The sequence below is a fragment of the Chiloscyllium punctatum genome, chromosome 3 (genome assembly GCF_047496795.1).
Source record: "Chiloscyllium punctatum isolate Juve2018m chromosome 3, sChiPun1.3, whole genome shotgun sequence".
NCBI classification, from domain to species: Eukaryota; Metazoa; Chordata; class Chondrichthyes; order Orectolobiformes; family Hemiscylliidae; genus Chiloscyllium; species Chiloscyllium punctatum.
In genome coordinates this window covers 61,425,117-61,447,596 of record NC_092741.1, presented here as the reverse complement: position 1 = coordinate 61,447,596, position 22,480 = coordinate 61,425,117, and the positions used below count along the sequence as shown (strand labels likewise).

The following is a 22,480-nucleotide window of genomic DNA, read 5'->3' as shown; positions in this document are numbered from 1 at the left end:
CATGTAAGTTTACATGAAGTGGACAATGCACCCTGTGACCCCTATGTGCTAATATTGATGTGTCTGGGATATCAAGGAAAGAAGGTTTACTGAGAATAAGCAACTTAGACTTTAATATTCTAAGTATTTAATGTTATTTAACCAGTCAGGAATCATTGATTTTTTAATATCAATGTATGAATGCTGCTCAGACGTTTTAATATTGTAATAGGTCTTTAATAGATAAAAGGGATTGAAAATATATGTGTTCAAGTAGTTCAACTTTTTCTAAATTTAATATTAGAAGAACGCTGACCAGAGAGTTGCAAGTTTGTGCCAAAATAGAAACGCATTTCTGCTCCCAGCTGGATTACTAGATGGGGAAGTATAATGTGAAAGTGAGTTGGGTTTTTTTCTGTCAGAGGGAAAATCTGCCATCATCCATTGTGCCTTATTTGAATTGCAGTTTCGACTAGCCTGTCAAAGTATTATAGTCATTGATTACAATAGCAATGTATATTTATATAGCCAAAGTTTGTGAGAAGATTTGTAGCTCGGGTGCTCGTTGTTGTGGTTCTGTTCGCTGAGCTGGGAATTTGTGTTGCAGACGTTTCGTCCCCTGTCTAGGTGACATCCTCAGTGCCTCGGAGCCTCTTGTGAAGCGCTTCTGTGATGTTTCCTCCGGCATTTATAGTGGTTTGTCTCTGCCGCTTCCGGTTGTCAGTTCCAGCTGTCTGTTACAGTGGTCGGTATATTGGGTCCAGGTAGATGTGCTTATTGATTGAATCCACAGATTCAATCAATAAGCACATCGACCTGGACCCAATATACCGACCACTGCAGCGGACAGCTGGAATTGACAACCGGAAGCGGCAGAGACAAACCACTATAAATGCCGGAGGAAACATCACAGAAGCGCTTCACAGGAGGCTCCCAAGCACTGAGGATGTCACCTAGACAGGGGACGAAACGTCTGTAACACAAATTCCCAGCTCGGCGAACAGAACCACAACAATTTATATAGCCACTTCAATTGAATAAAACATCCCAAAGCACTTTACTGGACCATGATAAGATAGAGTATAATGACAAGCTACTTAAGGAGGTATTGGGGCAGATTATTAACAGCTTTGTCAAAGAGTTAGGTTTATTAAGGAGATTCTTAGAGGAAAGTATGGAGAGGTGTAAAGAAGGTGTTCCTGGGTTTAGGGCCTAGGCCGCCGAAGGCATGGTTGATCAATTAGATTCTGGAATGTGCACGATACCAGGACTAGAGGAGCAGAGATATTGCAGATAGTGAAGCTGAAGGAGATGACAAAGATAGGAAAGAACAAGACCATGGAGAGATTTGAAAACAAGGGTGAGTATTTTAAGATCAAGGCAGTGCATGACCAAGATCTAGTTTTTGTCAATGAGCACAGGGATGATAGGGGAATGGGACTTGATATGAGTTAAGAAACAGACAGTAGGGTTTTAATTTGCTTCAAGTTTACAGAGCAGAGAAAGTGGGAAGTAACTGATAAGTTGGAATAGTTAAGGCTGGAAGTAATGAAGTAATTAATGAGAATTTCAGCAGCAGATGAGCTGAGACAGGGATGATGTTTCGCAGATGGGAGTAGGTCGACTTAGTGATGGATTATGTGAGGTAGGAAAGTTGTGAATATGCTATTCTAATCTCAATTGACAAGGAGAGTAATGGAATCAGTAACTAGGGGAAGGTGGCTTCAGTTCTTCCTGTGTCTAATTGAACAACACTTTTGATCATTTGCATTAAAGGTAGAAAGTTTTTTTTGTTAGGAAAAGGATTTATTGGCCTGGGGGAGAAGAAAAGGGGAAGAAAATGATGAGTATATCTTCTGCCAAGCATTTCAAAGCTGTACTCTGTTTCTTGATCCTTCTACCAATGGGAGCAGTTTATCTTGATTCATTCTGTTCAGACACCTCATGATTTTAAACTCTTCTGTGAAAACTAAGAACAAACAAAGCCTCTCCAATCTATTCATATAACTTGAGTTCTTCATCCAAGGGACAATTCTCTGAAGTCTTGCTGTGTCCTTTCTAAATCCTTCATATGTTTAAGTTCAGTGGCCAAGATTGGATACCGTACTTTAGTTGAAGCCAAAGCAATATTTAACACAGGTCTCTAACTTTGTTGTTTTTGTACTTCGTTTATATTATGAAGTTCAGAATCCTCTAGTCTTTTCAGCCACTTTTTTCAACCCACCAACTCAATGTTTTGTGCATATCTGGTCACCCTGTTTCTGCAGCCTTAGAATCACATCCTTTATTTTGTGATGCCTCCCCTTGTTCTTCCTACCAATGCACCACGTCGCTCGCACATCTCTGCTTTGAGTTGTATCTGACATGTGCCCACTTGTTCCACGAGCTTGTTTGTCCTCTTGAAGTTTGTCACGACCATCCTCAAAGTTCACAATACTCTTGAGTTTTGTGTCATCTACAAATTTTAAAGTTGTATCATGCACATACAAGTCTGAATCATTAATATAGATCAAAAAATAACGACCCTCCAACCATCCCTTGGAAATGCCTTCCTTGATTATTTTGTAAATTTAAGGTAATTGACAAAAGAAGCAATGGTGATATGTGGAAAAAAAACATTTTCATGGTGAGTGGTAAGGATTTGGAATGCATGCCTGAGAGTATTGTATAGAAGGGTAAGTTGGGGCTTTCAAAAGGAATTGGGCAGTTTTCTGAAAGGAAATGTTTGCTGGGCTATGGGGAAAAGGAAGGGTAGTGACACGAGGTGAATTGCTTCTTCAGAGAGTCAGAACAGACATGATTGCCTGAATGGCCTCCTTTTGTGGGCAAACCATACCGTGAAACTATGGTCCAAAGAACCAACTGTTGACCACTATTCTCAATTTTCTCTAATTCAGCTAACTTCATAGCCGCTTTGCCTTGTATCCTATAAGCTGCAACTTTGTTGATAAACCTGGTATTTGGAAGGCTATGTACAACACATCTTGGAAAGGTAAATAAGTTGCCTAGCATGGTACTGAGTCAATAATAATAAAAACAGGAAGTGTTCAAGAAGGTTGGCAGGTTTGGCAGCATTTGTGGAGAGAGAAGCAAAATTAACATTTTGAGTACAAAAAAAGTAGAGTCATACAGATTTGAAACATTAACTCTGTTTCTCTCTCCACAGATCTGCTGAGTTTCTTTGGCACTTTTTTGTTAAATTTCAGATTTCCAGCATGCACATTATTTAGCTTTTTTGTTGTTGTGTGATCCTGAGTCATTCAGACAACAGTGAATTGAACTTGTATATGCCTTTAATGTAAGGACTGGGACATAATCAGACAAAATTTGACACCAAACCACATAAAGAGATAGTGGATGTGTTATCAACAGCGTGTTTAAAGAGCTAGGTTTCAAGGAATGATTTAAAAGAGTAAATATTGGTAGAGGGTGGAAATTCCAAAGGTTAGTACCTCTGTAGCGAAAGGCATGGCCATCAGTAATAGAGTGAAGAAAATCAGAGATACATATGAGATAAGAATTACTGGATCAGCAAATGCTTGGAGATTTGTAAGGCTGAAGGAGGCTGCAAAGATGGCTACAGAGAAGGTGAAATGTTTGGGGTCGTCGAGAAAGAATTTGAACACTAGGATTAAGACTTAGAAAAATTGAGGCATTATCAGATTGGGAGCCAGTGAGCCCAATAGTAACAGGTGAGCAGGGTTTGGTTTGAATTATGATAGGGAAAGCAAGGCTTTGGTTGAGCTCAAGTTAAAGAATGAAAAGTTGGTTGCCTTCCTTGAAAGTATTAGAATAAACAGCATGGTGGCTCAGTGGTTAGCACTGCTGCCTCACAGTGTCAGGGACCCAGGTTCAAGTCCAGCCTTGGTTGAATGTCATTGTGGAGTTTGCATGTTCTCCCCGTGTCTTCTTGGGCTTTCTCTGGGTGCTGCAGTTTCCTTCCACAGTTCAAACCTGTGCAGATTAGGTGCTTGGTCAGGCTGAATTCCCCCTTAATGTGAAGGCTAGGTGAATTAGCCATAGTAAATGTGGGGCTATGGGGATAGGGTAGAGAGGCTGGATCTGGGTGGAATGCTCTCTGGAGGATTATTGCAGATTTGATGGGCCAAATGGTCACTTTCCACACTGCAGTGGTTCTATAATTCTAATCAGTATTGGGATCTGATTCAAACAGCAGTCTGAGATAGTTTCCTGATTTAAGTGTAGGATGTAAAGTTCAATCTGGTGTTTTAAGGTATAAACAGACTTCTTACTCCTGGACCGGGTGTGCAAAAGTGAAACTGTATTAATGTTTTCCACAAAAATAATAAGGATCAGTGCTGTAACATTTAATTAGGTTAATATAGATGTCAAAAGCTAAATCTGTAGCAGAGCTACGAGATTGGTTCTCTACCTTGAAGGTCTTTTATACTAAACTATTCCTTTTAAGATGGCTTATTTTAGTGAGCTGTTTTGGTATTGTACTGTTTTAAAGCTTCTAATCAAAGAAAACAAGTTGTTTCCAATAATAACAGTATTCTGGTACATGCAGAAAATGATTTGACCATCAGGTTCAAGTTAAAATGAAGAACTCATTTGTAATTTGGGTGGACTGAACTCCTCCCTAAAAGAGGAACACAACATTTAGTTACTTTCAGTATTTGTGTATAAATCTATGCTGGCCCAAAGGCCAGCTAGACAGCAATGCAAAAGTGAAAATTGTGAATGCTGGAAACCAGAAATAAGTACAGAAAATGATGGAATTACTCAGCAAGCTATGCAGCATCTGTGGCAAAAGAAACCAAAGTATTTTTGGTCAATCGTCTTCCATGTGTAGGGATACAAATTATGCAAGGAAATGGTTTAGAAATTCAGGCTTCTCTGTCACAACTAATTGATCCTTTTTTTGGGGGGGATATCCAAAAGCTAAGTATGGCCACTTTTTGCAGTTTGATTGTATTTTATGCTTGTGTCCTTATGGGAACTACATGGCTTCAGCTCTCCCCACTGAAAAAAAAATGTTCTGCACACATGCAGACGCCTGTTCAGTGACAGGTGAAATCTTTCTTATGAGAACACTTGCAAACATTAATATGATAATATGTGATATGTGGTAGAATTAGAATATTCTTATATGTGGATTAGCTGTAAATTGTTAAATCCATCTTTATACCATGTACACTACCAAGGCCAAGTAGCATGAGACAACATTACCAAGGAATGCCACATTGGTTAGCTTTGGTGCATTTAGAGGTCTGAGCTGATTCTACAGGTATTTGACCATCTTTTGTATCACTGCACCTAAACTGTTTTGCATTGAATTAAAAAGGATAGTTATAAGCGTTCAATTTTACTGTTGATATTGTATCTGTTTCTGATCTTATTCCAATTGTACCTTAGGCAAAGCAAGGGAGCAAGCTGCAAGAGTTGACGCTGATATCGTGCCAAAAGTAGCAAAAATGACAGTATCTGGAAAACAAATAACAGGCTTTAATATACCAAGGTAGTTCTCTTTAATTTCTCTTGTATTGGTTAAATGTTTTATTGCGCTACGTGCCTGAGTAGTCAAATGTTTTTAGTATTAAATGTTTTTGTCAGAATGTATCGTGCGAAGTACAACACAGTGAAGATAGTTTTCAGAGATAAGCATTACTTATCTTAATTGTGTTTCAGAGAGTGTTTTTAAAGCTGAACTGCCTTGCTATAAGAGTTCATATTTCACTTTTGTTTTTGCTAAAATGGTGTGGGAAGGTGTGTATTTGTGGAAACGGACGAACAAATGAAAATGTTCAGACTGCTGTCTGACCTTTTCTTATTTAAAAAAAAGAGAAAAGCAGTCTGAGGACAGTAAAATGTCACAAAACTTACAAAAGTTAGAGGAGAACTCATTTGAAGGGCAATGAGAAAAATAGGAAATAAATTAAGTTCATTAATTGCACTAAGTTTTGTTTGGTTAATGAAGCTTCTTGTAGCTCAAAGATGATACGAGTCTCAATGTTCTCTCATGTCCGCAAAAACTATTTCAGGGATTTTTTTTGGGTTTGGTAACTGATACTATAAGTGTTGGTTGCATGGCCAAAAAAGGTACCATTCTTACTAATCCCTTAAGTGCAATTGAAGCACAATGTAAAGCTTCAGAATTGTGAGTAATATTGAGAAACTGTTACCATTACAATCTTCCTACTTGAAATGGTTCTATGATGACCTAATTTTTTGTATTAAAAATTTTCAGCTTGGTACAACATTTGTATTCATGTTGGTGCATAGATTGACGAGCTTTTATAAGTGATGTGTAATTGTAGGAAGCATATAGATATAATTTATCTCAATACAATGAATTTTAGCATAACTGTATATGTGTGTGTATATGTAAGTTCATGTTTTCAGAACAAATAAAGACATTCTTTTATGAAGTGGAAGGCCAGTGATGCACTAGTTGTCTGTGTAAGGTCCTGTTATCTTAGAAAGAAACACCAACAGTTATATTAACACCTTTCATGATCATAATATCAGCCAATTAGGTACTTTGCAGCCAATTAGGTACTTTTGAAGCATTGTCATTGTTTATTGCTGGAAGCATGACAGCTAACTTATGCACTGCAAAAACAGTTTAAATGATAACTGGGTTATATATTTTGATCTGTTGGCTGAGGATAAATAATGTCTTTGACATCGGGGAGAATTCCCTGCTCCTCTTCAAAATAGTGCCATAGGATCTTTCATGTCACCTAGAAGCAGGGCCTGGGTTTATCATCACGATTGAAAAAGAACATATCCAACAGCACTAGAATGTTGGAAAACTTTGTCATTATTGTCAATTCTACCTCAATCCACAGACATCTGAAAGTGATTTCCAGTCAATCAAATACTTTTGAATTGCTCACTGTTGTAATGTTTGAAACATGGCAGTCAATTTGCATACAGAAAGCTCTAACAAACAGCAATGTTATCATAACCAGATCATCTACCTTAGTGCTGTAGATTGAAAGATAAATATTGGCCAGCATGTTGTGGAAAAACTCCCTTGTTCTTGCTTGAAATAGCAGCACAGGATCTTTTATGTGCTCCTTGGAAAGGCAAAGTTTTAACATCTCATCTAAAAGGTAGCATCTCTGACAGCGCAGCACTGATTTAGCACTGCATGGAGTACCAGCCTTGATTTTTAAGCTCAAATCTTAAAGTGGGGCTTAAACAACACATCAGTGCAAAACAAATTGAAGAATCTGCAACAGTCCTCAGCCAAAAGTGCTGAGTGAATGATCCATCTCAGTCTCCTCCAGAGGTCCCCAGTACCATAAAAATGCTAGTCTTCAGCCATAAGATATTAAGAAAATTGGCTGACGGCACAGGATATGGGCCCTGACAACACAACAACAATCATATTGAAGACATGCTCCAGAACTTGCCGTGCTCCTAGCCAAGCTTCAAAATGACATTTACCTGACAATGTGGAATATTTTCTAGGTAAATTCTGTACACAAAACAACAGGACAATTCCAGCCTGGCCAATTACTACCCATTAATTTGCTTTAAATAATCAGTAATGTGATTAAAGGGATCATCAACAGTGCTGTTAAGCAGCACTTACTTCGCAATAATCTGCTCATGGGTGTCAATTTGGGTTAATTACAGTGTTGATTCAAACATGGACAAAGAGCTATGCTCCTGGAGTGAAGTGAAGGCCCTTGAGATGAAGGCCAATTTGACTTAATGTGGCATCAAGGCATCGTAATGAAACTGAAATCAATAGAACTAGGAAAACTCTCTACTGGTTGCCATCAAACCCAGCACTAAAGAAAGTTGGTGTAGTTTTTGAAGGTCAGTCATCTCAGGTCCAGGACATCTCTGTAGGATTTTCTCAAGCTAGCGTCCTAGACTCATCTATCTTCAGTTGCTTCACAAATGTCCTTTGCGCCATCATAAAGGGTCAGATGTGGAGAGATTTGTTGGTGATGGCATAATGTTCAGCACACCACTCACAACTCCTCAGATACTGAAATCTGTGTCCAAAAGCAGCAAGACCTGGACAATATCCAGGTTTAGGCTGACGAGCAACATTCACATCACACAACTGCCAGGCAATGATTGTATCCAGCAAGAGAGAATCTGACCATTGCATCTTCACATTCAATGGCATCACCATTTCTAAATCCTCCGCTATCAACATTATCAAGAAACTGAACCGGCCTAATCATATAAATATTGTGTCTCCAAGAGTAAGTCAGAGATTAAAGGGATCTTGCAGGGAGTGACTCATCTCCAAAGCCTGTCCAGCATCTACAAGGTACAAATCAGTCAAGATACAAATTTTCAAGGTTCCTTTGATAAAACCTTCTTAACCAACAAGTATTACTAACTAGAAGGGCAGGGGCAGCAGATACATGGGAATGCCAACACTTGTAAGTACCCCTCCAAGATGCTCACCATCCTGATGTGGGAATATGTCACTGTCCCTTCACTGTCTCTGGGTTAAAATCCTGGAACCCTAACCCTTAGCAATATTATGGCTGTCCAAATGGACTGCAGTAGTTCAGAAAGGCAGCTCACAAACACCGTCTCCTGGGCAATTAAGGTTAGATAATAAATGCTGGCCAAGCCAGAATCATTATAAATGAATGGAAAAAAAAAACCTAACCCTTCAGATTTGGATGGTAAGGGCTACCAACTGTGTTGCCACATACTTTGTATTATTCAATATTGTCACTAACAAGGCCAACATACATTGCTTTTCCTTAATTGAGACCAATGCAGAAGCCTGTTGTCTTGATTACAATTGATTGGATTGCTGAACATTTAAAAGGAAATGTAAAGGCAAGCCATATAGCTGTAAATCTGTGCTCACATATAGGCCAGACCAGGAAAGGATTGCAGATTGAGGACTTTAGTGAATGAGCAAGGTTTATTTAAAGACAATCTAAAGTTCCATGACCATAATGTTTGATGCTATTATTGTTCCAAATTTAATTTAATTAGCTGAGTTTAAATTCCCCAGCTTTCATCATGTCTCTGAATATTTATTTAGAACTCTTGGATACAAATCAAGTAACAGAACCTATGCTCTATTTTTGTTTTCTTACATCTAGCCTGGGAGTACATTTGTATTTATGCTGAAGGAATGGCATGTCAGTGTTTTTCTCTCCGTTTTTCTCCCTATGCAAGTCTCTGTTGACAGTGGTCATATAAGTTTTCCCATGCAGTAGAAACTTATATATGTGAGCAAACAATGAAACAAGGGATTTGGTGAAGAATCAGAATTTTGTCTATTTTGAGTATTTCTGGAAAATGACCAAGCCAATTCCCATCCTCTCGCTAATTCCTATTCCCAGCGTGCAAAATCAACTAACTTAATAATGGATGGGTAATTGTGGGCAGCTCATCTATACGCATCCCAAATGTCCTCTGGGCAAGGTCCGAAATGAACATTCATAAAAACTGCTATATTTCTCTTTAAGTATCAATAATTCACTTGGGTGTTTTGTCAGTTTTGCTGTTTTCAAATTATGCCTTCATGAATGAAGATTTTGTTCACAAACATAGGATATTTATTTTTGTTTCTTCTATACAGACTAGCAAAAATGTTCTTACATTACACATTTATTTGAAAGCATGCTGTACTAAATGTATTTACTCTGTTGGCTATAGTGCAAATGCTGATGAGAACGACCACTTGCGAAAAGGTGTAGTCTCTGAAGAGGTTTCTTCACTTCCAGTGCTGGAGGCTTCATCCAAGTCAAATTCTACAGCTTATGTTGCCCCTTCATTTGAAGAAGCAACAGTGATTCAGACTCCCAGTAAGGGCTCTGTCAAAGCAAGACAGCAGATTGATGTGAAAGCTGAGCTTGAAAAGAGGCAAGCAGGGAAGCAGCTGCTCAACCTTGTTGTGATAGGTAAGGGAAAATTGCTAATGCAGTTCAAATATATATAGTTATCATTGTCTTATTAGAGCTATCATTCCAGTTGTTCTGAAGGTGGTCACAGTGGTTTTCCAGGTTGATGTGCAATAGGATAGTAAGATAGAAATGTGCCTATATTCCATTTAAGGCACTGAAATTCTCACAGACCTCCCGCAAAGGGGCAAATTTGCTTAATACAGTAGGAGGGGCGCATCATATTTATACAATTCTGTGTGTGTTCCTAAAAAATGTCCCAATGTCAATAATAGAAGATGGTCAGTTCTTTGTTTACCCTTTGTCTTGTGACAGCACCTAAATTAATAAGAAAAATCTTTCAATTGCACCATGATATTGTTTGTTTTAATAATACTGATTGCTAAGAACAATCTAAGACACTTCCTAAGACTTTTATTTTTTAAAAAAAGTCACCAACCCTTGTCAGGAACTTCTGGACCAGATTAGTTAGAGTTAAATTTTTTAAAAAGTATATTGAAGTAGGAATGCCAGAGAGTTGCAGGGATGGAATTCCAAAAATTAGGATTTAAGAAGCCAAACGTATTGTCACTAGACCCGAAACGTTAACTCTGATTTTTCTCCACAGATGCTGCCAGACCTGATGAGCTTTTGAGCAATTTCTGTTTTTGATTAAAATTGAGGTTGTGCAAATTGAGGCGTGCATAGATCCTGGAGCATTGTAGAGCTGAAAGAGTTTGCAGTGATAGGGAGGATCAAGACCAGGGAATGATTGAACTACAAAATATTAATATGAAGCCCAGGAATGTTTATCTGTGATAGTAAAATTGCAGATCCATACAGGTTGTTGTTGTTACAAATGCACACAGTTTTTTTGGTATAGTTTACACTAAACATGTATGTTTATTTCATCAAAGTTTATTTTCTATTTTTTATTTTAGCTCACATATATCAAGCATTTTGGATTTTACTCAAATGTTCCCTTTGTGTTTAGAACAAAGCGACAGGTGAAACTCCACTCTCTGCAAACCAGAATGTATCTTTGTACATCACTTCTAATGTAATGTTCTAAAGAAAAACGCTGTCATTGTGTATAGCATAGTGGGAAGATCAGAAATGCTTGTGTGTTTTCGTTCACCTCAAAAAGAAGAATTGGGCACTGTTAGTGATTGGTTTCGTGTAAGACTTAACCTCTGACGTTTGGCAAAAAAAAATCACTTTTCATCTCCCTGGAGTATACAGCCTCCAGCTTTTAGCTGAAAAAAAGTCCAAACAGTTTGTACTTAGCACTCTTTTGCTGTGAAGTCAACCTCTCACCAGTATGGTGGCTCAGTGGTTAGCGCTGTTACCTCACAGCACCAGGGACCCGCGTTTGATTCCACTCTGAGTTTGCACATTCTCCCTGTGTCTGCATGGGTTTCCTCTGGGTGCTCTGATTTCCTCCTGCAGTCTAAACATGTACAGGTTAGGTGGATTGGCCATATTAAAGCCCCCATAGTGTCCAGAATGTGCAGGCCATTTGGATTAGCCATGGAAAATGCAGGGTTACAGGGATACGATATGGGGGGCATGGTGGGTCTGGGTGGGATGCTTTTTGAAGAGTTGGTGTGGACTTGATGAACTGAATGGGCTGTGTCCACACTGTAGGGGTTCTATGATTCACACTATTGTAGGTGGTTGTTGAACTCTTAGTGTCTGCCCTCACAATTCTGGCTTGTTTTCCATTACTTTTGGCAACTCTGCATGAGGGAAGTGATGGGAGAGCATGGATTTCAATATCTCCAAAATGTAACTTGTGCAAATGTTGACCCACCTAATTTTGACTAAAACTTTAATCTTAAATGCTTAGGTAGAAGTTGAATTTGAATCAGAAATGCTATTCAAGTGTGCCTTTGGCTATGACTGATGCACAGATTTATTAAAATGAAAGATTAGCAAAAAAACTGTAAGCATCTTATAAAACAATTACACCATGCTCCCTTCTCAGATGCTTACTGATAAACAAATACAATATTGACTATCTCTATTAGATTAACATGGGGATTGATATGTCCCACAGAATCTGTGTGACAGCTCCACATCTTTCATCATAGATTAAGTTCTTCTACTCTCTGGAACTGACGGTTACATGTGGGGTTTCCACATTAGGATAAGAGATTTACTTAGAACATAGAAATGTACAGCACAGAACAGGCTCTTTGGCCCACGATGTTGTGCTGAGATTTAATCCTAATGTAAAATATAGTAACTTAACCCATGCACCGCTCAACTCACTGTCCAGCAGTCACTTAAATGCCTCCACCACCACAGCTGGTAACGCATTCCATGCATTCACAACTCTCTGTATAAAGAGCCTACTTCTGACGTCACCTTTATACCTTCCTCCTAATATCTTCAGACTATGATTTCTTGTACCAGTCATTCCTGCCCTGGGGAAATGTCTCTGGTTATTGACTCTACCTATTCCACTCATTATTTTGTACACCTCGATCAGGTCTCCTCTCTTCCTCCTTCTCTCCAGAGAGAAGAGTCCAAGCTTATTCAACCTTTCTTCATAAAGCAAACCCTCCAGTCCAGGCAGCATCCTGGTAAACCTTCTTTGCACCCTCTCCAAAGCCTCTGTATCTTTCCTATAGTAGGGTAACCAGAACTGGACACAATATTCCAAGTGTGGTCTCACCAGGCACTTGTAGAGCTGCAGCAAAACCTCGCGGCTCTTAAACTTGATCCCCCTGTTAATGAAAGCCAAAACACCATATACTTTCTTCACAACCCTATCCATTTGGGTGGCAACTTTGAGGGATCGATGTACTTGCACACCCAGATCCCTCTGTTCCTCCACACTGTCAGGAATCCTGTCTTTAATTCTATATTCAGCATTCAAGTTTGACCTTCCAAAATGCATCACTTTGCATTTATTCAGGTTGAATTCCATCTGCCATTTCTCAGCCCAGCTCTGCATCCTGTCTATGTGGCGCTGCAGCCTACAGTAGCCCTCTATACTATTGACGACACCTCCAACCTTTGTCATCTGCAAATTTACTAACCCACCCCTCAACCTCCTCATTCAAGTCGTTTATAAAAAATTACAAAGAGCAGAGGCCCACGAACAGAGCCCTGCTGGACCCCACGGAACACTGTCCTCCAGGTAGAATACTTTCCATCTACAATCACTCTCTGCCTTCTGTCAGCCAGCCAATTCTGAACCCAGATAGCCAAATCTGGGCTGTATCCCTGTATCCCATAATTCCTGACTTTATGAATGAGCCTTCCATGGGGAACCCTATCACATGCCTTGCTGTAGTCCATATACACCACATCCATTGCTCAACCTTCATCGACCTGTCTTGACACCTCCTCAAAGAACTCAGTATGATTTGTGAGGCATGACCTGCCCCTCTCAAAGCCATGCTGACTGCTTTTAATCACACTATGCTTTGCCAAATAGTCATAAATCCTATCCCTCAGAGTTCTTTCCAAAACTTTGCTGACCACAGACGTAAGACTGTCTGGTCTGTAATTGCCAGCGATTTCCCTATTACTCTTCTTGAAAAGAGGAACAACATTTGTCACCTTCCCATCCTCCAGTATGACTCCCGTGGAGAGTGAGGAGGCAAATATCCTCGCCAGCTGCTTAGCAACCTCCTTTCTCGCTTCCCGGAGCAGCCTAGGATAAATCTGGCCATGGGGACTTACCAATCTTAATGTTTTCCAAAGTTTCTAGCACATCAACTTTATCAATCTTGATCTTGTCAAGACTGTGTCCCAGCTCCTCTAAGTTTTCATTTACAACAAGTTCCCTTTCCTTGGTGAAAACCGAAGCAAAAAAGTCATTTAGGGCTCCCCCTATCTGCTCAGGCTCCACGCACAAGTTCCCTCTGCTATCCCTGATTGGCCCTACCTTCTCCCTGATCATTCTCTTATTCCTCATATATGAGTAAAATGCCTTTGGGTTCTCCCTAATCCTCCTTTCTAAACCTTTTTCGTGCCCCCTTCTGGATCTCCTCAGTCTATTTCTGAACTCCTTTCTAGCAAGCCTGTAATCCTCTAAAGCTGTGCTTGATCCTTGCTTCCTCCACCTTATGTAAGCTGCCTTTTTCCTTTTGACGAGAAGTTCTTCTGTTCTTGTCATCCAAGTTCCTTAATCTTACCCCTTCTCACCTAACTCAGAGGAACAAATTTGTGCATCACCTGCTCCTTGTGGTCTGAAATAACTGCAATTCTAAATCTTCTGGGTTTTTAAAAAATTTTATGAAACTGCACAAAATACAAACAGTTGACAATAAACTAAAAGCAGCAATTCATAAAAATACACTATTTACAGGGGAAGGAGTAGCAAGGCCAAACCCCACTGTTCAATCAATTAACAAGGAAATGAGGACAAACCTCAAATCCATCTCCTGGTTATATTGGTCAGCCACTATTGGTGGAGTATCTGCCAGTGGGAGGCGGCTGAAGGCATCCACATTATCCACTTGGCTTCCTCGATGGTGTTCTAACTTGTATGTGCTGAGAATAAGGGCCCAATGCTGAATTCTGCCTGAAGCTATGGACAGGAGCACCTTGTCTTCCTTCAGTAGCCCTAGCAGGGGTTTGTGATCTGTTAGTATAATCGATTCTCGTCTGTAAAAGGTACTGGTGGAATCTTCTGTGTTTGGCATCAGCCAAAATCCAGGAAGCATATTCTATTGGGTGGTTCCTCTCCATTGGGTCACTAGTGAACCAACACTACTCCAATACCCTACGGGGTGGCATCACATGTTGGCACTACCTCTCGCTTCGGATTGTAGTGGGCCAACACCTTAGATGATAATAGCTGCATTTTTACTTCCCTAAAGGCTACTTCTTGGCTACACGACCATTTTTAAGGCTGACACTTTTTCAGTAGCAGGTGTAAGGGTGCTAAGGTGGAGGCCAGGTTACATGTGAATTTTCCGTAATTCATTAACCAGAGAAAAGACCTAAGCTCCCCTACGGATGTGGGAGCTGGGACTCATTTAATCACCCTTACTTTACCTTCAAATGAGTTTAACCTGGCTTTGTTAATTCTGTAACTCAGGTAGTTCACTTGGGGTGCCTGGAACACATGTTTCCCTTCTAGGGTGTACATTGGCCTGGAAGAAATGTTTAAGCACTATATCTAAGTGTTCTTTATTGATCTTCCCTGTTACTCGTACATCGTCCAGATAAATGGAAACCTGGGGTAACCCTTATAAAATGTTCTCCATGGTGTACTGGAAAAGGGTGAAGGCTGATGATACCCCGAATGACAGCCTCATATATTTGATATAATGTCTTATGGGTATTAATTGTAGTGTAATTCTGGAACTCCTCATCCGATTGCAATTATGGGTAGGCATGGCTCATGTCTAGCTTTGTAAAAGACAGCCCCCTTACCAATTTTGCATACAAGTCCTCTGTGTGAAGGATTGGGTATTTATCCAGGTGTGAGAAGTGGTTTGCTATTTGCTTAAAATCCCCACAAAGTTGAACCGAGCCATCAGGCTTCAAAATCGCTATGACCGGTGCTGCCCATTCTGTAAACTGCACTGGTCTGGTGATTCCTTCGCTTTCCAGCCTCCTGATCTCTGTCTTTATTTTTTCCCACTAAATAAGTGGCACCAAGCTTTCTGGCCAACATGTAAAGTGGTTCTGGCCCCTTTGATAGTCCCAACCACTACTTGAAATACCCCTGCGTATATCTCTAGAATTTCACTGAGGAAGCCATTTTCTAATTGCCCCCTCACTATAGGCTTGGGCCTGAGCCTTTTATTACCATCAACGGTAACTGTGGCAATTGCTTCTAATAGGAGACCGGAACCAAAGTTGTACCCTTACTCTGCAATGGTTCCCCAGTGTATGTTCTTAATCTGGCTGTGGTCTTGGGAAAACTTAAAGGTTGGAGTCCTGAACGAGTCTTGATAAAGACAGATTCTGCAACCACAGATATAGCTACTCTGGTATCAACCTCCATGCGAGCTGAGTGACCATTTAAACCAACATTAATTTTAATCAGTTTCAATTTAATGGTTTTAACATACATGTAGGGGAACTTTCCAGGGTGTGCACTTTCCTGAGTACTGGCCTACAAGTCAGGCCTTGTAGGACTCCATTGCTGCCTTGAGTCTGCATAACAGCAGTAACTACAATGGCTTGCCAGCCCAGATCCTGAAGAACGTCTTATCCACTTGGTCGAGGCTTTGTTGTGGGGTTCTGCTGTGGGTTGGTTTAGAGTCTGTCTGCTCAGGATATGCCTTGCATGAGGCTCTGCGATTGTCTACACTCAAACAGTGTTCCCCAAGCTCGGTCAGACAGGTGAGGGAGTCCACTTCCATTGGGATGTCCAGGATCTCCTGTGCTCTACTTGCAGCATTTTCCAATGACAGAGCCAGCTATACAGAGATGTATAGCATGGAAATAGACTCTTAAGTCCAAATTGTTCATGCCGAGCAGATATCCTAAATTAATCTAGTTCCATTTGCCAGTACTTGGTCTATATCCGTATAAACCCTTACTACTCATATACCCATCCAGATGTCTTTCAAATGTTGTAATTGTACCAGTCTCCACCACTTCCTCTCACAGCTCATTCCATACACAGACATGAAAAAGTTGTCTGTTAGGTCCCTTTTAAATCTTCCCCTCTCTCCCGAGACCTATCCCTTCTTGTTGTGGACTCCCTCACCACAGGGAAAAGACATTAAATATTTAGCCTACCCATGCCCCTCATGATTTTATAAACCTCTATAAGGTCACCCCTCAGCCTCCAATTATCCATAGAATATAACCCCAGCCTATCTAGCCTCTCTCTATAGCTCAAACCCTCATCTCATCTCTTCAGCATCTCATTAAGGATTAAACCAAAGCCACATACCTCTGCCAGTCATTTTAACCTCATCAAAAATCCCAATACAGATTCCCCCCGTTCTCTAACAGCTGAATAAAACCGATAGCCTCACAGAATTAGAGGAGGTTTGGGTCATAATATTCTTTAATGAACTCCATTAACTCTTGGAAGGTTTTAGTAACTGGTGCCTCTGGGAAAGTTAAGCCACTTATAACTGAAAATACATGCTGATCCACACTGGGCTCAATCTTTCATAGCAAGATCAAATGGGTCAAGCTTCCCAAATAAAAGTATGATGCCAGAAGTGCTTACCTCAACTCCAAGTGAATATTCTTCAAGTGTGTTCTGTTGTCAGAATTAACTGCACAGCGGTCGGTATCCCATCACCAAGACACTCTTTATTTACTTGTGCACAGTACTCTAGGAAAAACCTGTTGCTCAAAACCTTTTAAAATGGCCATCATACTATTAAAATACTAGTAAAAGAGGTTCTTAAAAGGATTATGAGGACAGTAATTTCTTGTCAAAATAAAATTCATGAATGAGTGTTTGTCATCATCACTTCCACTCTTGGCATTGTTATCATAAGGCTCATTGGTTACATGCATAGTGTAAACATTTAATTGGTGAAGGAAGGGGCAAGAATTGGCATTGAATTAGCATGGGTGGCAGAGGTACCAGACTTGTTGAATTTACTTTTGGATGGTTCATCACACTGGGTCACGGGGAAACTGGCCCAATTCCATAGAACTTGCCTATCCTTGCAATGGAGCAGGCCAGGTTTGAATTGCAGAATGTGGTCTTTCTACCTGAATGCTTAGCCCATGCTAATAAAAATTGGGTAATGGCCTGGAATAATGGCAGGAATTCAGGAGGTGGCTGGCATGCCCTGTTTTGAATAATTAGTAGTTAATGCAAATCTGTTATCTCAAGATAATGCAAATCAAAGCTGTTTATATATTTTAAAATAATGCTATCACATACAGTAGATGTCAGCTATTCAAGTTATCATGTTGCCAAATAGACAGATTTGAAATACTGGTATCAGGAAGTATTTGGGTTAGTTCAACCCAACTGCCATTAAACAATATCGACAAGTGGAAGCTGCTTACGGCAGTCACAGATTGTTACATTGTCTGTGAAATTGGTATTTCCCATACTCTGCAGATTTTAGTCAGAATGTCCCCAGAGGGTATGGATTCTAAATCAACCTGTTTTTTGATTCATTCATTGCTGTTCTAATATTAGTAGAAATATTTATGTGAAAAGCTTGTTAGATTATTTTGTTGTAAGTGGCATTGAAAAGCAAAAAAAAATTAAAATCTGTTTTCTATAGTTAAAATGCTCGATGTATACAAAGTTTTGGAAAGTGCTTCTGTTGTTCAATTTAGCAGACATGTATCTGTATAAAGTTGCATCTGCTGATAACCTAAATAGTAGTTTGCTTTTGCTAGTAATGGAAACTCTGATTCAAATGAAACTTATGGTTTCAGGTACTATTTTTGTATTCTCTTCCTTTCACATGTTACATTATATTTTTTAAAAATTCCCAGAATACAACACATCGCAATGTTTGTATTAGTAGTGTTTCTAGTAATTGAGTAATGTTCGCTGGTTTAATCTCTTGTTATTGGTACACAGATTTGTATTTATTAATTTAAAAGAAGTTTCAAGAGTGATCTGGTTTTAAGTCGTCCAAATTAATATTGAAATGATTTATATTGTATAATTTTCTGTATGATATCCACAATAGGGTAGGCCACATTTCCCTTATTCCCCACTTTTTTGAGAGACTGAATTTCACTGAGAGAAATGGACTGAAGATGGTCTCCCTCAAAAATCAGGAATTCAAATTAGTCGTCTCCATTTCCTCCTGAATTTTGAGAAATATTGGCAAATACATTTGCTATATAGTTTAAGCCATACACGCAAGGAAGAAAGCAGTTTGGACCTTCATTTATGGTGCATTAACAGCTTTTAGCTGAAGCTTTGATGAATACATGACAGGAAATATCATGCTAGATTAGAGAAAAAAATCAATGTGGTAGGTAATGGATGTCTATCCACTGCATGTCTCAGTTTCTAAATTTTATACTTGGTCCCTAATTTATCTTTACTTAACAAAACATGGGTAGCATGGATTCTTTACACAAGTACAAAACTTTTATCTATTAAATAAGCAGAATGTGCTTTATTAATATAAACATAACTTTTCTATTTTCTTAGGCCATGTTGACGCTGGCAAAAGTACTTTAATGGGTCATCTACTTTACCTTCTGGGAAAGGTAAACAAACGTATAATGCACAAATATGAACAAGAATCAAAAAAAGCAGGAAAAGCGTCCTTTGCCTTTGCTTGGGTTTTGGATGAGACAGGTGAAGAAAGAGAAAGGTATATGATTTTCCAAATCAACTTTCAAATGTGCAGGAATATATTTTCAATGTTAAAAATATGCTTGGAATTTTCTTTCTAACCATGATCTGATAGTTGATGTTCTGATTAAGCACCAGAGAATTTAGGAGAACTCAAAAAGCATTCTTCTCCCCGCATCCAGGGGGTCTTCTCAGCTTCTCCTATACTTTCTATGGAATGTCGACAAATATCCTTCGAGAAATTAAATTCATGAAGGTTATGGTTTAAAATGAATGTTCCATGCACTTGAGTTTTTAGAGTAAGGTTCCAAAGGCACTGGTTACTCCATTGCTGTATTCCTCTAATGTTTTTTTAAAGTGTAGCCACACACAAGCTTTGGAAAACAGGACACACATTATAAGGGGGCAACTTGTTCAAGGTCTGTGCAGGAACCTTAGGGTTGTGACTGCATATGTTACAGGGAACACATCCTCCTGGTTCCATATCCAAGAGTCCATTATTCAATTGTGATGTCATAGCTCAGATTAATCCTCATCTAATGAACCAATCGAAGTTTGTAATCAGGAAAAGCAATCCTGACCAGTTTTTCCCACCCTCATCCAGGGTGCTGATGTCTATTGCAGTACCTTTACTATGATTTAGGATTAATTCAATCAGAACAGATGGGAATTGACATTTCCATTCCAGATGGACCAGTTCTCACTGTATAAGTGGAATAACTAAGTCAGCAGAATCTGTGAGGTTAACTATGTTAGAAGCTCTTCGTGCAGAATGGAATTCTGGGTAATCCAAGATGGAGGACAGGAAAAATTTCTGGCTGTAAGAGCTGCTCCTTTTTTTTGAGGTATTTTAGGTGTTGGAGGTGATTTCCTCGAATTCCAGGAGCAGCAATTACTGTTTTATATGCTGTTGCATTGTTTTGGAACTTTGGAAAAAAGAAGTCAAAACAACAGCAGTTTTAAAAGAGAGAAGGGCAGACAAAGGAAGCACATGGTGAGGACAGTGCAGGAGAGAGAGAAAAAACTTGCACAGTTACCGTCTTTGCTGTTTGAATTTGTGTATCGCTGGACATCGGAGTGCATCTGGGAAAATTAACAAACAGTGAAATTCACAACTAATCTTGGAGGAACTGTTGGGCGAAGTTCACAGCACAGAATCCGATAAGTTAATTGTTGTTTTAAGTCTGTCCAATAGAAAGGCTGCAGTAGTGGGTACAGTGGATTCTTTCTTGATTATATGTTTTTGGAGATAAGTCTCTTGATTAAACTTAAAATATAAGCCAAAGCTATTAATTTAACCTGGGGCAGTGTTTGTAGAGGAATAAGACGGTGTTATTTTCTGGGTCTGTAGATTGAAGGAGCAAAAATGGCCATTGCAGTGATATGTACTTCTTGTCAGATGTGGGAGTTTAAAGAGAGTTTAAGGGTTACTGCGGATTATATCTGCCATAAATGCCGTTGGATGCAAATCTAATCAGATCGAGTGGTTCAGATGGAGAGACAAAAAGAAGCAATGAGGAATTTGCAACAGCAACAGTATGTGATGGATGGCAGTTATAGAAAGGGGGGAAAGTCTCAGATACAGTCACATAGATGGGTTAACTCCAGGAAGGGTAAGAGAGGTAGGCAGCTAGAGCAGAAGTCTTTTGTGGATATACCCATTTCAAACAGGTATGCTGTTTTGAACAATGAAGGGGGTGATGGATTCTCAGGGGAACGTAGCACAAACAGCCAAGTTTCTGGTATTGAGACTGGCTCTAATGCAACGAGGGGTACATTGGCTTCCAAGAAATCAATTGAGTTGGGGGATTCTGTAGTCCGAGGTACAGACAGACATTTCTGTGACCAGCAGAGAAAAAGCAGAATGGTGTGTTGTTTCCCTGGTGCCAGGATCAAGCATGTCTCAGAGAGGGTGCAGAATGTTCTCACGGGGGAGAGGGGCCAGCTGGAGGTCATTGTCCACATTGGAACCAACGACATTGGAAGGGAAAAGGTTGAGACTCTGAAGGGAGATTACAGAGAGTTCGGTAGAATTTTAAAAAGGTGGTCCTCAAGGGTAGTAATATCGGGATTACTCCCAGCGCTACGAGCTAGTGAGAGCAGGAATAGGAGGATAGAGCAGATGAATGAATGGCTGAGGAGCTGGTGTATGGGAGAAGGATTCACATTTTTGGATCATTGGAATCTCTTTTGGGGTAGAAGTGATCTGTACAAGAAGGACGGATTGCACCTAAATTGGAAGGGGACTAATATACTGACAGGGAAATTTGCTAGAACTGCTTGGGAGGATTTAAACTAGTAAGGTGAGAGAGGGGGGGGGGGGGGGGTGGGACCCAGGGAGACAGTGAGGAAAGAGATCGATCTGAGACGGGTACAGCTGAGAACAGAAGTGAGTCAAACAGTCAGGGCAGTCAGGGACAAGGTAGGACTAATAAATTAAACTGCATTTATTTCAATGCAAGGGGCCTAACAAGGAGGGCAGGTGAACTCAGGGCATGGTTAGGAACATGGGACTGGGATATCATAGCAATTACGGAAACATGGCTCAGGGATGGGCAGGACTGGAAGCTGAATGTTCCAGGATACAAATGCTATAGAAAGGATAAAAAGGGAGGCGAAAGAGGAGGGGGAGGGGCATTTTTGATGAGGGATAGCATTACAGCTGTGCTAAGAGAGGATATTCCCGGAAATCCATCCAGGGAAGTTATTTGGGTAGAACTGTGAAATACAAAAGGGATGATCACCTTATTGGGATTGTATTATAGACCCCCCCCAATAGTCAGAGGGAAATTGAGAGACAAACTTGTAAGGAGATCTCAGCTATCTGTAAGAATAATAGGGTGGTTCCGGTAGGGGATTTTAACTTTCCAAACGTCAACTGGGACTGCCATAGTGTTAAAGGTTTAGATGGAGAGGAATTTCTTAAGTGTGTGCAAGACAATTTTCTGATTCAGTATGTGAATGTACCTACTAGAGAAGGTGCAAAACTTGACCTACTGTTGGGAAATAAGGCAGGGCAGGTGACTGAGGTGTCAGTGGGGGAGCACTTTGGGTCCAGTGACCATAATTCTATTTGTTTTAAAATAGTGATGGAAAAAGATAGACCAGATCTAAAAGTTGAAGTTCTAAATTGGAGAACCTTGACCAGATGGGCCAATGAGCTGAGAAGTGCCAGATGGAGTTTAATTCAGATAAATGCAGGGTGCTGCATTTTGGGAAAGCAAATCTTAGCAGGACTTATCCATTTAATGGTAAGGTCCTAATGAGTGTTGCTGAACAAAGAGACCTTGGAGTGCAGGTTCATTGCTCCTTGAAAGTGGAGTCGCAGGTAGATAGGATAGTGAAGAAGGCATTTGGTATGCTTTCCTTTATTGGTCAGAGTACTGAGTACAGGAGTTGGGAGGTCCTGTGGCGGCTGTACAGGACATTGGTTAGG

The 22,480-nt window shown here is 40.0% G+C and overlaps 1 protein-coding gene across 2 annotated transcripts in view; it reads left to right on the top strand.

Moving 5' to 3' along the window:
- The window catches only part of hbs1l (HBS1-like translational GTPase), a 170,651-nt gene that overhangs the window by 117,821 nt on the left and 30,350 nt on the right, over positions 1–22,480 (top strand). For both annotated transcript variants that reach the window (XM_072554022.1, XM_072554012.1), the window contains exons 5-7: positions 5,359–5,461; positions 9,601–9,845; positions 18,898–19,063. In XM_072554022.1, the coding sequence (XP_072410123.1) occupies positions 5,359–5,461; positions 9,601–9,845; positions 18,898–19,063 (514 nt within the window). The remainder of the gene's footprint in view (positions 1–5,358; positions 5,462–9,600; positions 9,846–18,897; positions 19,064–22,480) is intronic.